Genomic DNA, 17,552 nt, shown 5'->3' with positions numbered 1-17,552 from the left:
TCATTGTAAAAGAGCCATAGAATGCTTTGAAGTGAATTTTAGAAGTGTTTGAGGTAGGCAGATTTTTCTCTAAAAATTGGAAGTAATTGCTCTTACATGTCTTAAATGGTCCAACTGAGGTACCTTTCCCAAAGTAGTAATTGCTGATTTTTCTAAAGGAAGATCTCATTCATCTATTCGCTGTTGGTCAGAAAAACAAAAGATTCTGGACAGGAGAAAAAAATGTGGATTGAAGACTATCTGGATTTGTATGAAAAAGATTTCAGGATATAACCTCTATATGGAGCTAATAACATTCTTCTAATGTAAAGACCATGTGTTTCCTGGCCAAGTTATGAACAAATAAGAGTTTTTAAATGGGATATTTATGAAGATCAAATTTATATGTGTGTGTATATATGAATTTTATAACTATACATGAATATGTATGTGTATTTGTGTATATATTTGTGAATATATACATACACAATCACACTTTCAAACACTTAAAAGAAGGGATTTAAAGCTTTTCCTAAGGCCCTGCTTTAGAAGATAAGCCCTTAGGGAAGAAATAAGATATGTTCAGTTCTTCCCATAGAGGTTGGGGTCTTCTGCTCTGCTTCCTGGTGCCCACTATGTTACATGGGTTCTCTTCTGTTAAGCTGGGATCAAGAGTGCAGACTCTGTGGGACCAATTGTATTAGTTTAGACTAATTCTGCTATAGCAATGTCTTGAGCTCTGTGATGAAAACTAAGAAGATTAAACTCCACATAATCTCAGGATCTTTATGTAAGGGAAGTTCAATTTACCGTAAGCTCTTCAAATCATTGATCTGAGGATCAGTAAGAAGGGAAGAATAGCTCTAACTGAAGTTAATATTAAGAGCAGCTTCCTACTGCTCTTCTCAGCTGTGATTTGCTACTTCATCCACAGTTCATCTTGGACTTTTGAAAACAGGCTGGCTCTTCCATTACTTAGGAGTCTGAAGGGGTTTCACATCTTGAACTTGGAGTTTCATGACTCCATAGCCACGCTCAGAGATTTGAGGTGACATCTATATAGGATGGTTCTTTAGTACCCATCTGTACTATGTACATCCTCTAGAATGAAGCGGTTCCAAAGAGTGGAGTGGACATCTTTAAGGAGCTCCTGCACTAGCAATCAGGGAACCAGCCCCTTCTCCACCTTCAAAGATAAAGAGATGTTTTATCAGTAAGGAGAATCTTCTAATTTCAGTAAGAATTTTTTTGACTGCTTTGAGGTGAAGTACAGTAGACTACCATAATAATTCTGTAATACACCACCTGGATATTGTTAATAATGAACTTGATTAAATATCAATTCTAGAATGAATTTAAAATAAGCTCTTTCCTGCAGTGAGTAGAAGGAGTTGTATCAGGCAGTGAAGAGTATTTCTGTCATGAGTCAGTTATATTCTTTTCAGATAGTTCAGAGGTACTATATGATCTGAGTGCTCACTGTATACTCACTCTCATCATTTTCCCATGGCAATTGAGTTAGATTTTAGGCTAAAAAGGTGATATGTTATTACGGTGCTTTTAATACTTTATTTCAAGTTTCTATATTTGAAAAGATGGCAATTTTGTCTGTTTAACAGTGTGATGTCAACTTCAAGGCCACAGAATTCATTGAAGGAGTTTTCTTCAGTTGAAATTAAGATTTACTTTATTTCCAGCACATTTATATCTTATACTTAAACAATGTGTCTCTTGCATATAAGAGAGGATGAGAATCCTCCAAGAGTACAACTTGTTTCCTTGTCAGTAGGGCAGCAGTGTATTGCTTCTCCCCGATAAAGTGCCGTAAAAGACTTCTTCTGGGAGGCATTATGTCTTAAGTGGCCCCTTTCTCAGTGACTGAATGTTACCCACAAAAGATGCCTGTTCAAGCACATGAGGAAGATAAAACTTTGGTGGGACTTGCAAAGTGAACATGCAGAATATTCTAAGGAATAATTAATCTCTCACCATACAAGCACTAGCCAGGAGAAAAAAAAGGACCTTATTGTTTTGTCTTACTTAATTTAAATAAAATACTTTTCTGTCTACATGAATCTTACTCATATAGATTCCAGTACTTTGAAAATGATTTCTACTATAGAAGAAATGTGGCCTTTGTTATGAAATTTCAATGAAAAATTGTTTTTTTTCTTTTCATGATTTATACCTGAGGCTTCTTTAATACAGGCTATGAATGAGCAGTGGGTTAATATCCTTCAGTCAAAAGCATGTTTGCCATCCACTTCAGATTATTATTTTAAAGAATGCAAAGTAATCTACTCACAAAGTTGTTTCAATGTTTTTAAAAATTAAAGTAGACCAATTTCATTGTTTTATGAGAGTCTTTAAAAGCCTATATTAGAGAATTTTGGTTCCATTGGCCATCATTAGCATGCCTGTATCCATAAGCTCTGTGATGCATTTCTTGATCCAACATGTTGTCCCTACTGGACACTACATAGCTAGCAAATTGTAAAAACAAACCATCCATAAAAGGTAATTCTAGCAGTCTCTTTTCTGACTTGTTAGTATGGCATTGGGAATTGCTTGTCGTAAGAAATCACGTTAATTGCATTTTGTATGTGCTTCCCATAGGAAACCAAAGTTAAGTAAGGAAAATTTCATGAGAAAAAATATTCTTTGCTCTTCAAAAATATGGCCATGCTTAAAATTCAGAATCAGTTTTGTGTTATGTGAAAATTCAAATGGAACAGAAAATTGGAACTATGCATTAAACGAATAACTGAAATTTTCTTCACCACTTATGTTAATGTCTTTAATTGGAGTGAATTAATTTATTATGAATGTGTCATGCATTGCAGTTACAACACATTTGTAATTTAGTAGTAGTTAATATACTACTATTGCATAGTGCAGCCACGTTCTCAGATTTATTCTCCATTCATATTTCTCCTTTTTCTCCACTGGTCAGAGAGAAAATAGTTGCAACATTAAATTTGTACGTACTTTCATGCCAGAAAAATCTTTAGTGTTTTTAGTTACATTCTGTTTTTTCAAGCCTGATTTTGTCTGATTGAACCTATGGCCTCTAGATCATAGAGTCATACAAGTGAGAACGGACCTCTGCAGGGCTCTGTTCCAAGCCCTTGCTCAAAGCAAATGTAATTAGAGCAGATTACTCAGGGATTTACCCCATCATGTTGTGAATAACTGCAGGGATGGGTGTCCCATAGCATCTCAGAGCCCCGTGTTCCATTGACACTCTCATGGTAGCAAATAAGTTAATAAATAAAGTTCTTGTATTTGGTCACAATTTCCTGTATCCCGTCTTCCATCTGTTGCCTTTCATCCTACTGCTATGCATCCCTAAGGAAAATATGGCTCCATCATCTCTGCACCCTCTCAATGAGAACATGGCTTCAGTCAGCAATGAAGTTGCTTTCACCTTCTCTTTGGAACACTGAGAAAAACTCACTTTCTTAGCCTGTCTTCATTTATTGTGCGCTCTAGCCGCCTCGCCATCTTGTTGGTCTTGGCTGGACTTGCTCCAGCATGGCTAGGTCTTACGGATATCTTGGTGTAATATTAAATGAAGATCGTATGCATGCAGCAAAATAATAATATTCCATTACCTCCAAAATCCATTAAGATATTTCAAAATCTTTCTATTGTCTTTTTATGGGTTCTCAGTCGCAGCTTGTTGCTTTGTTTCATACTCTGCTTAAATAGCTTCAATGGTAACTAAACTTTAGAGTAAGTACAGATTAATTAAATTTCAAATTCCATTTAATAGAGGTGCAGGTTTATCTTATGTCACTGGGCCATCCCAGAGGGAAGTATTTTCTTTGTTTTTTTTTTTTTTTCCTTTTGAGTTTTAAGTCAAAGCATATGGAAAAACATGATTTAACTTTGTGAAGAGCATGACAGTTTAAGTTTCTTCATAAAGCTGAAGTGAAACAAAATGGGCCCATAGCGATTTTCCCCATAGGATTTTTTTATTTTAAACAAATGCCTTTGTTTTGAAAGGTTTGGCATAAAACATGTTTCAATTCCTGTAGAAAATGGTACATTTATAAATGTATATTTTATTAGTAACACTGTATGTCTACATGTACATTATAAAGGCTATTCATGCTAGCAGGCTTAAATATTGAATGCATAATGTGTTTTTAAACTCAAAGGGATTCAAACCCTGTTGGGTTCTTTTTCATATTTCAATGTTGATCTTTCTGTTTTCTCTTGTAAGGAACCTATCTCTGAAGCTATCGAAGGAGGTAGACCAAGGAGAAGCCAGATATCCTCGTGTTAGCCAGCTGGCTGGCAGCCCATCTGTGGAGTGGCCTTTTAGTGGTCTGGAAGAAGGTGGAGGCATTGAATCTTTGCCCTTCAGACTGATGCTGCAAGATTGTACAGCCGTAAAGACATTGCTTCTAAAAATGAAGAGGGTTCTTCAAGAGGTAATCACCCATCCATTTGTTAAATTAATATCTTTCAGCATTAAGGAGTTAAGCATAAGAAAAAGATCAGAAAACTTTTCGGACTTGATATCTTTTAATATGTCTTGAATATATAGAATTGATGTGGAAGTACAAATAGTAGTACCTCAACATGGTAGAGGTCAAATAGTTTATACTATAGGAGAACTGATACTGCCATTTTGATGTGCAGAGTATAATGCTTCTCTTGAGCTTTTACCAAAATAGGGGTAGAGGGGATAAATTCCCTTAGATCAAAGTAAATTGTGTTATTTTCCTCTAGTATTTTAGAGCTTTTTGGTTTTCTTACTACTTTTGTTAACCAGCACGAAGTCACGTGCAATTTATTCCAAGAGGAGTTGCAAAAGGAAATAAAATTATCTTTTAAGTAACAGTACTAATATTACAGGTTGCTATGTTGAGTTTGTAAATGATGGCTGGAATGAGATTTCTTAGGCCATTCTGACAATTCAAGAGTCCTGGCTTCTTCTGTCTTGCTGTATTCTCCTGCTTCCTGCAGGGACTGAGAGTGTTGCTTTGAAAATTTATTTTGCATCCAGTTCTCTTTAGGATTTGAGAAGAAATCCAGTTATTATTGGATTGGGATTTGGGTATTTATTGACACTTTTCAGCTGTAAGACTGGAATTCAGATACATTTTTTGTATCTTTCAATACAAAGCTTTCCTCTTTGTATTAATGAACTGCAGTATGCATCTTCTTTGAGATCTGCAATAAGCTAATTTTTTGTTTAGTTGGTTTTTTATCTATATAGTTAATAAAATTTCAAAATAATTTAGATCCAGAGGGCTTTCTAGAGGTCCAATCCCTTTACTCAAAGCAAGGTAAACTTAGAACAGATTGTTCAGGTCCATGTCTGCTTAAGTTTTTGGTATCTTAATGGGATTTCCATATTGTCTCTGGGCAACATTTATTGTGTTTCACTAAGTGGTTGCAATTTCTTGCCCCTAAGATATAATCAGAATTTCTCCTATTGAGATTTCATCATATGATGAAGTGCTAGTCACTGAACTGAGCCATTAAATACTAAAATAAGGCCTGGGAAAGTTTGAGGTTTTTACTTCTCTCTTCTTGATCATCTGCATCTAAATGAAATCAATTGTTGTCCTATCTGAAAAGGTTTGTCGAAAGTTTAGCCATGATAATTATCCATTAGTCATACTAAATAGCATGTTTTTAATGGATGGCAAGCCCCATGCCTTTCAGTTTCCTTCTAGAAACTTTATGTATGTTTTTGGGCTTCTTAATGGATTTCTACCTTAGTGTATTCAGAATTGAAATAATTAAATTTTCCATCAGTTCCTTCTTACATAATGATAGAATACAGAGTGAATTTAAAACTTCATGTCCACTTTGAAGAATTTGTAACCGTGTTATATATGGAAATAAATAAGAATTTTAATATTACATGTCATAGGAGTTGTAATATGTGGCTGGTAACATTGGCAGCATGCTCTGTTTCTTCTAGTGTGAATAATTCTTTATTTTCCTCAGAAAAGTTCGTTCTTACCATTATGGTAAGTGTAAGAATTTTAACTTACCAAGTTCTGTTAAACTTGTGTAAGAGTCTGCTTTGATTTTCTTTGTGGAGATATGTTTTACCTTATAGTACTTCATGTTTTAAAACACTCCACAGGTGATCTTCACGAAAGGAACACAAGACATTTCATGACTTATGAGAGTTTCATGTCAATTCTCCTTCTGTAAATCATATATTTTTTTCATCTTAATCCTTCAGTCATGTACTTATCTGTTCCTTTGTACTATATAATTTCCATCTCCTCATCTGAGTGTAACAATGTGATTCTGTCCTTTACATTTGTCTTGGCTTCCTTATAAAATCAAAATAGCCTTTTTCTAATTCAACAGTTGGATGTTATATGTGATGTATATATAATATATATATGAGCTGTAATTTACCTCCCTTTTTCAGCACCTTTGAGATGGAGTATCCTAGTAGTAGTATTCATTGTTCTAGTACACAGCTAAACAAAACTAGTACATAGCTAGAGTGCAATGACTAATGTGATGATTATTGAAAAATTTGGCTGCCATGTTATTTAGTTGGATTTTTTCTATAGTGAGCCACTAGTATATCAGTGATTGAAAAGATATAGAGAATGCTGTAAAATGATATGGGAATGTATTTTTTTATTATCCTAACTGAGAAATAGCTGTTGGATATATAATGAAGTATTCCATTTCTATTGGAATGTATAAATATATATACTAATTCTTGAAAGAAAAAATTATTTTTCAAAGTCGTTGTTAAACCACAGAGTTTTCATATCTCCATAGAAAGCTAACTAACTTGTCCACTCTACAGTGGACATTATCTGTAGTATAATTGCAGGAGAGTGAAAGAGCAGCAGCAACAAAAATTACAAACAATCTTTAAAACACATTGCAATATTAGGAATCGAACATAAACTGTAGTATGAGTCAAAAGAACCTAGGTATCTAGTTTGAACAAGCAAAGAGAAAATGACCTTGAAATATATTGCAAATTGATATTGGAATGACACAACTTAATCATCTTCAGAAATACAGACATTTATACATTTATGTCACTTTTACATTATTAGTGAAAGATTCCAGGAAAATATAATTCCATCAAATTGAAATATTACGTTGAAGAATCTGATAAATAAGTAATCCTAGCATATTTGGCAGACAGTTTCCATGGAGAAGGTACCCTATTTCCATTGCAACTAGATGTAATTTCTCCATCCAAAAATCCCTTTCACCCCAACCAATATTATAAATCAAACTCACTATGGTACAGAATTAAAAGACATAAAAGAAACATTCTTTCTTTACTTTAGAATGCTCTTGTGTTTTTTGATTTAGTCAAGCATTGGTTTTGGCAGGCTCATATGGTATAGAAGTGAAATATTTTGTGCCTATAACAGCATAAAATAAATATATTTTTATAAAAATAATAATAATAATGTCACATGTTTTCTCTACTTTAAAAAATATACAACTAATACAATGTACATGTGCAAAAACTACACATGAATTGTCAGAAAAAAAGCTACAGTATTTCTGGTTTATAGCTGATGTTACCCATGGAGGAAGAAAATACAGTAGTGCACACCTCTTTATTGAAAAATAACATGTTAATTGAGTTAAAATATTAGACTTGTTGTTAAATATATTTCTTCTTCTTAAGCACTGAGCCCTGCTTATAAGGAATAATTTAATTATGATCTGCCAAAATGTAATACTAGCTAATACGTCTTTTTTTTGTTGCAGTTGCTTGTAATTGAAGAATCTAAATGGAAAAACTGCGTACAATAACTGCTATACTGGGTTGCAGATTTATAAAGCTATGAGTTTAGCTTTTTTATTAGTCTTAGCATGAAAAGGGAATTGAAGACATGGCAGTAACTTGCAAGATTGAGAATGTTATTAGGTAAAGTATATAGTAAAAGACTAATGAATGATTGTTCAATTAAGAGAATTAATTACCATTTCACTTTCAGTGAAAAAGCCATGAAAATGTGTACTAATAGTTCTTATAGCTTTAGCCATGTGTCCCCTAATGTTTTGAGAACCTCACTGAACAAAGCTAAATACAATCTGGAGGTCCCTGGCATATGAGGAAACTTGGTGATCCAATCTGAAGCTGTCTGTCACCTTTTTCTCATGGATGTTCCATTTCTGAAAGAAAAATCTGCAATAAGTTAAGTAACTAAGACTTGTGGACTGCCAAGTTTAATGAAAAGGCATTGCCAGAGATTAGCAGCACAGATAGTTTGATTAAAGCCACTTCAGCATATAAGATAATGCAAGCTGTCTTGTAGCTTGTTTGCGATTTACAAGTAGTTCTTGTGTCCATTTGGTCTTTTGATTTCTCCCATTTCACTGATGTTTATTGAACTGTTTTTTCCTCAATCTACTTGGTGTTGACATTTTTCTCAGTGATAACTCCTCTCATTTAAAAAAGAAAGAAAGAAAGAAAGTAGGGAGTTGAATAGATGAAATTGCTAGGTTTGGCCTTTCCTAAGAAGTAGATGCTTCACTTTGTGACTGCAGACTTCTGCTCTGAACTGGTCTTCAACTCAGAATCTGTCATTTTTTCTCCCCCATATGCTCTGTTATACTTTCTCTGTTTTGTTACATTTCTGGCCACTGATTGTGTGCGGTCAATGACTTCTAAAAATTTGACTGTGGCTTCTTCCTTGCTTATTGCTATCAGCCATAATGAATATATAATACCTCTCTCTCAAACAATATATGGGGTTTCCTGCACTCTTCCAGATGAGACTGAAGTTCTTTCCATCTATTAACTTTTTAATGGTTTGAGTTATAGTTAACTGAGGCAGTGTCGAAGGCTGGCTAATTGAGAGGATATTAGAGTAAAGCTTTGCTTTGTTGAAATTGTTGGTAGAACATTTCAGGCCAGGGATATGAGGAAATCTCAGATGGTTTTGTTTTTGTTCCTGGCAAGAGACGGTCTTTATTTTGACATAAACATAGTGAAAAAATACAACTGTTTTTGGAAGGAATGCATTTAGTTGGTAGTAATGTGCTTCTGTTTAAATTTTAGATATTGAGCTTATTGATTAATTTTATTGAATGTCTCAACAAAAAGAAAATCTTGCCCACATTTAAGCTTATTTCTACAGGTCACATTTTCCCCATATTCTTTATGAAATATATAGGTTATCAAATACATAATTCTACTTTTAGATATTTTTATGAGGTTAACAGAAGAGACTTTACTAAGTACTAATTTAGAAAATTAAGATACACTGCCTGTATGTTTGTATAATTTGGAATAGAAGTGATTCACTGCATGCCCGTGCTTCTTTCACAGCTCTGCAAAACACCATGCAAACTGTGGAGCTTTAGAAATTGAAACTAATTGCCACAATTAGCAATAGGGATAAGTCGCTCTGTATATATATCGCGTACTATATTTTACTAATTAATCATTTATTTTACTGAGGGAAATTACAGCTGTCTGTGGCTGTCGTTAAAACATAATGTGTCCAATGCAGCCTTTTTTAGATTGTACTTGAAAAAATCAGAAATGTGGAGAATTATGTCCAAATCACTATGAGACTGGCCATAACAGTTTTCTGAAACTTAGGGAGCAGAGTGAGACCATTCAGTCAGCAGTTAGTCTGACAGATATCACTTGTTACATTACTTCCCTTTATGCTTCTTTCACCTCATCAACGAAATATGCACAATTACAGTCTTCTTTTATGCTGCACTCCCATCTACTACTGAGAAGTACTAGGAGAAAGCTACTTGTTTAGGATATTTCATAGTTTGTTTGCTAAGCAATATGGAATTGGTCTTAAACTATGTTTTTTAAGGATATTAAAGCATTTCCTCCAGTCCACTCTGAAATGTATTATGTTTGCTTGTATTGTCTTTTAGCCACTTAAGAAGCAATTGCAAGTTTAATACACTGTAAAATACTGCAGGTTTCCTTTCTTTAAGTAAGTTTGTAATTAACCACTGTAGCATTACTGATTTATTAAACAACTCTGTGTTTAATGCAGTTCCTTTTATCAAGTAATTCATGCTGGAAATTGGTAATTCCTTCATTTCATGGTGTGTTGACACTGCATATACCCATAAATTTAATAATAAAAATGTACTAGATTTACTAATATGATTTAACTTTATCATATTAAATTACTTTTTCACTTGGAGGTATACATCGGCATACCCTTGCTCAACTGCCTTAAAAAAGAGAGCAGAACACCCCATTGACACAATTTGTGTGTATTTTCTAGTAGCATATTTCACAATAACAGAATATTTGGAGCCAGTTGACAGTGAAGGTGTCTTATTCTAGATTATCCATTGTAAGATATTTACTAGGAACAAGCCAGCCTAGTGTTTGTTATTTAGCTAGACATTCTCAAGGTACAAGAAAACTCTTTTTTTCCTGATTTTTTTTTTTAGTCAAGCTGCATAGGGCAAATGTTGAGAACAACTGGTCTTACTATTAAAAGCTAAGGTGAAGAAGGTGTTAAGTACCTCAGCCTTTTCCTCATTCTTTGGCACTGTGTTTCCCCCATCATCCAATAAGGGATAAAAACTGTCCCTGGTCCTGTATTTGTTGTTACTGTATTTATAGAAACATTTTCTATTGTCTTTTATGGCTGTAGCTAGATTAAGTTCTAGTTGGGCTTTGACTCTTCTAATTTTCTCTCTGCATAATCTCACCAACTCCTTGTTATCTTCCTGAGTTGCCTGCACCTTCTTCCAAAGAACTCTCCTTTTTTTCTCCCCAAGTTCCAGCCAAAGCTCACTCTTTAGCCAGGTCGCTGGTCTTCCCCTCTGGCTCATTATTCAGCACAATGGGATGGTCTGCCTCTTCACCTTCAAGATTTCTTCTTGAAGAATATATAGTCTTCCTCAATGCCTTCCCTCTTCAGGATCTACTTTGCAAGAGATGCTTCTGACATTGTGTTCATTTGCTGAGTTCTTAATGAGTGTGAGATTGCAGACTGGGACTGGCACAGAGTTTTGGGGTCTTTCAAAGGATTCAACTGAGATATCAGTTTATGTCACTGCCTATGCTCATGATGAGGTTCTTTTACAGGCCATATTCAGAGTAGTTTTGAGCCATGCTGTGAGATTACAAGTCTCACGTGAATACATTTAATATTTAATACAGCAAAATAGAAAATGTCTCTCCTGTATTTGTGGTCTGTTTTTAATGCTTCTCGCCTAGTGGCATAATCTTTGTAGACTACTTAGGTCTATGTGCTGCAGCCTTGTTGAAACCCATTTCACCATGAAACACATTGTCCTCCCACATACAGAGATTATATTGCTACATGTGTTTGCTCCATGTATTCAGAAGGCAAATGATTAGCTTCTTTCTTACTCCTACTGTGGTTGCCTGAACGAAACATTTTCATATGACAGTGTGATGTGCTCCAGGTCAGTATGAATTTGCATAGCGTGCTGCCCCAGCCTCCTCAACAGCCAAGTCTTAACAGCACCTTGCAGGGAAGCATTAAAAATAGCAACTCCATTAATAAGTAATGCCCCACCATCAGCAGTTCTGTGCAATTGGCTGTGATTAACTTGTGGCTGAAGGCCATAAAATTATAACAGCTACAAAAATGAAACCATTTTCACATTTAGTATTTCCGTGGTTGTGATCAGTTGCTGCAGGTCAGTCAGCTAAATCCCACCTGATACTCCTTGGCAATGGAGCTGATCACACCAATTACATTTTCTAATATATCTGCAGATACTGAAAAGTGCTTTGCAAAATAATGAACAAGCAATGGAAGAAATCCAGAACTCCTGTGAATGTCTAGAGAGGGAATTGATTGTTGTTAGAGCGCATGAGTAATTTTGAGCTAAATGACACATTTAGCACAGAGGGTAGACGGAAGTGTTTCTGATAAGGAAACAAATAATACTGCTAGATCTAAAAGATTTCCCAATAATTTATCAAGTTCTTTTAATAAAAAAGCAATTGGAACTAGGAGTGGGATGAAGATGAGAGCACAACACCCTAGCTGCACTATAATTGAATTTTCTGCAATTTTGGAGATTGTAGACCTGAAAATACCAACTCATCAAACAGTTTGCAAACTTGCAAAGCATGAGACTTATAGTTGGTGCCATTGTCTTCAAGTCTCATTCATGTGAGACTTTTCCTCATTTGCCCCATCAAAAGGAAGAATTTTGTATTCCTTCAAGGTAAAGTTTACGATAACCTAGGACAAAAAAAGCTTCTATGTATACTGACGTTTGTAAAACCAATCAACTGTCAGAAGTACAGGCTGATTAGTTCTCTTTCTCATTGAAGATCTCTTTCAAAGCTCATGGAGGCAATGGTGGGCTCTGCATTGATGTTAGCGAGTTTTGGATAGCTCCCTGAGTATAACAGTGACATCAAGATTAATTTGTTTTCCTAGTTTCTATTTGTATGTGATTGTCATTATAATTTGCATTCATTGAGGTTGTGGGTATATAACTGTAAAGTATTTATGTATTTTTACAGTAAATTAGGAAGATACCTGTGACACTGTAATATGCACATGAGCGTACATGAGTACTTACAGATATACCCAAAATAAGCCCACCGTCTCTTGCTAGTTATACTGATGGTGGTATTGAATTTGCTGTAAAAACCTGCAATTTAAAATATGTGTTTCTTAGACTGTTGTTTAGATACTGATCTTTCTTACCCTACATCATTCCATCTGTCATTGAACTGTTCCTTCACAATAGATTTTTCTAATGAATATGAACTTAAATGTATTTGTTCTGACTTTTGTGATTAATCTCCTTCCTAGTTGTGTGTTTTCTAATCAAGATGCCATTATATATTTTGACAGTACCAACTTCCGAAGTATATTTTGTCTGTCAGCTTTGCAGACCGTATTTTAATATTTACTGTAGTTTGCTCACACAGTATGTGACTGTTGGTTTGTTTATATATTGATTTTTTTTTCCCACAACTTAAGTATCTTTCTGTTTGTCTCCTGTTTGTAGCATGTTTGGCAGCTTCTAGAACAATTTATTAGGGTAAAATATAATTGTTTACTATGGAAATATAATTTAGGAATTGCATTACATGTAGTTTAATTGTCTAGAATTAGTAAGAATTAGTATACAAGTACTAGAATTAGTACACAATATCCCAGTATTCTTCCCATTATTTTTATATTGTTCATTTTAATTCTCCCAGTGTATTTCCATCTGAATACTTTAGAGATTCTTAGAAAAGCAATTTTTAATATCTTGATAGCATTTAAAGATAGAAGAAGTTGAATTGTATGAACACCAAGCCTCTGTAGCATCCTTAAGCAAACTTGGATGAACTTTGGTCCTATGGAATTGTCATAACATAGTACTTTGTTCTCCATAGTGTTTAAATTGATGCTGTTTATACGTGGACAGATGCTACTTACAGGCACTACTGGAAAATAATCAAGATTTTGGTAGTTTGGTAAAGTAAGTATCTTATGGAATATGGTTCCATCAGAGCTGGGAGAAGGCAACTTGAATATGTAGTATGATCTCAGAATAACCCCAGGACTTCAAAGACAGACTTGCATTGTTTGCATTTGTTTGTGTAGTAGGATCAGATTATAAATAAATACATAGTGAGTCTTCAAGAGCATGTTATTCTTGTACTGAATTTTATCTTTTAAGATCTTGTTTGGTTTTGTCTGTGTCAGGGTTACAATTTAGCACTTCAATACATTTTCTGTGGAATAAAGATAGAAATGAACCTTTTTGACATTCTGGGAACTAGAAATATGTATTCTTCTAGAGCTGTTTCAATATGTCAGAACAAGAAAAAATCACATAGCCATAACCTTTTTTTGTTAGTTCATATCTTCTTTTTGAGAACAGCAGTACTATCTGTGATGGCTTTATTCACGTGTGTCATTCAGGGAGTCATTTTGTGCAAGTTATATGAGAACAACATCTTCATTGCATCCATCTTGGTTTTACGGTTAAATCACAAATTCTTGCCATGGTCTGGAATACAGTTGCACAAAAAGAGGGAGCATGAAGCAAATGTGAAAAAAAATAGAAACAGGAGAAAAGCAGTGAAATATGAACTAAATGTGCGCAATAGAAATGCTTCACTGGAAGGGTGATGGTTTGAGCTAGTCTGGCACTCTGACAGGCACCCTGACGGGCTTGCTGCTGTAGTTGGTATTTACTGAAGCAAGTAATTTATCCTGACGGTAACTTTGCCAGTACTGCAAGAATCTTATTTCAGTAAGATTAACACCTTCTTCCTTGTTTCTAAGAGCAAATATGCTTTATTTCTTGTTTCACGATCTTTATGTCATCTGTCTTACTGGTCTTGCTGTGGTTTGTGTGTGTACACTTTAGCAAGTGTTTTTCATGAGCTTGAGAAATAAGATCTAGCAGTTGAGCTTTTTAGCTTTTTAAAGTCTCTTTTTTTTGTTTGTTTTACAAGGCAACATTACATCATGTGAGAATTGAGCCTCTGGTCTGCTTCCACAATTACTGCTAGTGTTAATAGATTTATCACTTTCGCAATAGTGTTTTTTCTCCTTAATACCATTTCCTGTTCTAGACCTTCAACTACCAGAGAGGCAAGAAGACAAAGGCTTGGAGTAGCCATTTTTCCAGATAGATTTTGGAGTAATAACATAAAGATAACATAAAGTATTTGTATACTGTCTGCTGGACCTCTAAAATTATCCTGAAAGTCCACTTTGACCCAAGATATTGTTTGGCTCTTCTTGTTTATCAACACTAAGGTAACAAGTTGATTTACTTGTTTTAGAAGGAGAAGAAGTGTTAGAAGCAGTAAATAAGGGGACAAATCATGTTTATGATTATATAGCATTCAGGATTTGTTCTGTGTTAGGATGGTACTGGAAGTAAGACTATAAGAACCAACTGTTTGGTTATTTTTCTTCCTTTACTAGTTCTTAAGGCAGAACTTTTTTAGATAAGTTTCTGCCCAGCAGAACATATTGGTAGCTTGTCATATTGACAGTTAGAGGGCATTGAGTACTGCTGGATACCAGCAAAGAGGCTGCTTGTACTGAAACACAGTGTTTAGTTTCACACCATGGTTGGCAAAATACATCTGAAATTAAAATAATGACGTTAATGAAAACGGGACTGAATTTTTAAGAAAGCTCAAGTGCAAACTGTAGTTTGTGTATTTTTAGGATTTTTGTGTGGACTCATTCCAACACTTCTTAATTTTTACTGAAAACAACAAATCTGCCATTCCTCTCAATTTTGAATACTAGTCTGCTTCATGTCATGGTCTAACAGCATAAGTAATCAATTAATCACTAGCACAGTTTTTGCCATAGATTCCAGTTTTCTACTTGAGGGCAACACACAGCAGCTCAGTTGCAGGTTGATGTACAGGCCTTCAGGAAATAGATGAAGTCAATCTGTCAATTTAAATTTTAAAATTGTAAAATGACCAGTGTACAGCAGATGGAGGCAGTCTTTATGCACTGACTGTCTGGATAGGTCTGTAGAGCCTGCTTGGATTATCCATCCAAGCTGGACTGTGACTAGAAATAATTGTGGTGCTGTGCAGTAGGCACTTGTGTTGACAAAACCTCCATCTTCCGTTCTTACATGTAAAGCAAATGGATGCCCTGACTGTTCTGGTAGCAGTGACTTTTTTTCTACATAGACTCTATCTGTTTGGAAAGTAATGTTTTTGAAGCAACATAGATTTCACTAACATGACTTACACCATCAGTCGTGGTACTTTCAGTTCTGCTGCAGTATATTGGAGGAAACTAACGGCTGCATGACTTTACAGTACATCAAATCAAAAATGGTAGGGGTTGGAAAGCACCTCTTAGAGATCATCTGGTCTCACCCTCCTGATAAAGCAGGTTCACCTAGATCAAGTCACAGAGGAACACATTCAGGCAGGTTTTGAAAACCTCCAGAGACTTCACATCCTCCCTGGGCAGTCTGTGCCAGGGCTCCCTCAACACCAACAGGATGGAAGTTTCTCCTCATGTTGAAGTGGAACTTCCTGTGTTCTAGCTTGTACCTGTTACCTCTTGTATTGTCACTGGGCACTACAGAAAAATAGGCTCTACCCATCCTCTTGATAGCCGCTCTTTAGGTACTTGAAAGTGTTGATAAGGTTCCCCTCTCAACCTTTTCTTCTTCAGGCTAAACAGCCCCAGGTCTTGCAGCCTTTCCTCATAAGAGAGATATTCCAGTCCCCTAATAGTCTTGATGGCCCTTCGCTGAACTCTCTCTAGAAGTTCCTCCTCTCTCTTGAGCTAGGGAGCCCAGAACTTGACATAGTACTGCAGCTGTGGCCTTACCAGGGCAGAGTAGAGGGAGAGGTGAACCTCCCTCAACTTGCTGGTTACACACTTCTTAGTGTACCCCAGGATACTGTTGAGCTTCTTTGCCATGAGTGCAAATCACTGGCTCGTGTTTAGTTTGCTGTCCACCAGAACTCACAGGTCTCTCTGTGCAGAGCTTCTCTCCAGCCTCCCCAGGTGCAGAGCTCTGCACTTGCCCTTGTTGGACCTCATGAAGTTTCTCTGTGCCCAACTCTCAAGCCGGTCAAGATCCCGCTGAATGGTAGCACAGCCTTCTGGGGAATCAACCAGTCCTCCCAGTTTGATGTCATCAGTGAACTTCCTGTGGGTGTACACTCAGTCCGAGTCATTGATGTTGAACAAAACTGACCCCAGAACCTACCTCTGTGGAACCCCACTACCCATAGGCCTCCACTTACAGTCATTTAGCTGCTCTCCTGCTAATGCTTGCTCTCTTCTCCAAAAGTACTCAAGACCTTGTTTAAATTTTGAGATCTAGAGATCTCAACAGCTTGACAAAGTTTTCACCTACGAGGCCTCTCTAGACACCAAGAAGCTTTGTCTCTCTATAGTGCAGTTGTATTCTGAACAGTGCTACATTTAGCACTCCTTTCACATACTAACAGAGAATAGTGCAGTCATCAGTGATTTTGAAGTGCATGCACATATAGAGAATGACTTATGAAAGACTGTCTTAAACTCTAGTAAAAGCGAGATTTAAAAAATGTGGCATATATTGTGAATTAATGTATATTTTCAAATGAAATGATACCTTTAGGTTTAATCCTCAGAAATTTAGTACTACCTGAAAAATGTGCAATTGTTCACTTGTCCTTGTGTATTGTTAGGGGTTTTTTTTAATAGGATGGCTTAGTCAGATACTGACTACAAGCAACAAGAGACCTGGGAAGGAAAGGGAAACACTACTTTGGAAAGAAGCAAGAAGAATTTATAGCATGCAGAGTACAAAAGGCTTCTCAGATTACCTGAGATTACCTCTGAGCTGGTTTCTTGGTGGGAATAGATTCTTCTTTTTTTTTTTTCTTTTTTTTTTTTTTATGAAATAAATTTGTGTGAAAAATGAACAAGTTGGGTAAAACTTCCAGGAGTCATTTTTAAGTAGACAGCTTTACACATTTAGCAGCTGTTAAATTGTGTCCATTGTTAAATGCCTTCAGAGGGCAGAAGTAGTCTTTTTAGAAACAATATTCAGAATGGCAAAAGCTTGATGATTTATTCTCCTGAACTACTGCTTCTTTCTGTTTCAAAACTTCTAGCAAATATTTCGTG

General features: G+C 35.6%; 1 protein-coding gene across 2 annotated transcripts in view; it reads left to right on the top strand.

Moving 5' to 3' along the window:
• Positions 1 to 17,552, top strand: part of CCSER1 (coiled-coil serine rich protein 1) — a 690,264-nt gene that overhangs the window by 270,904 nt on the left and 401,808 nt on the right. For both annotated transcript variants that reach the window (XM_061993283.1, XM_061993284.1), the window contains exon 6: positions 4,208 to 4,418. In XM_061993283.1, coding sequence (XP_061849267.1) covers positions 4,208 to 4,418 — 211 coding nt within the window. The remainder of the gene's footprint in view (positions 1 to 4,207; positions 4,419 to 17,552) is intronic.

This window comes from Colius striatus, chromosome 3, assembly GCF_028858725.1.
Source record: "Colius striatus isolate bColStr4 chromosome 3, bColStr4.1.hap1, whole genome shotgun sequence".
NCBI classification, from domain to species: Eukaryota; Metazoa; Chordata; class Aves; order Coliiformes; family Coliidae; genus Colius; species Colius striatus.
The sequence above is the reverse complement of the archived record's forward strand: the minus strand, read 5'-3'. Positions and strand labels throughout refer to the sequence as shown.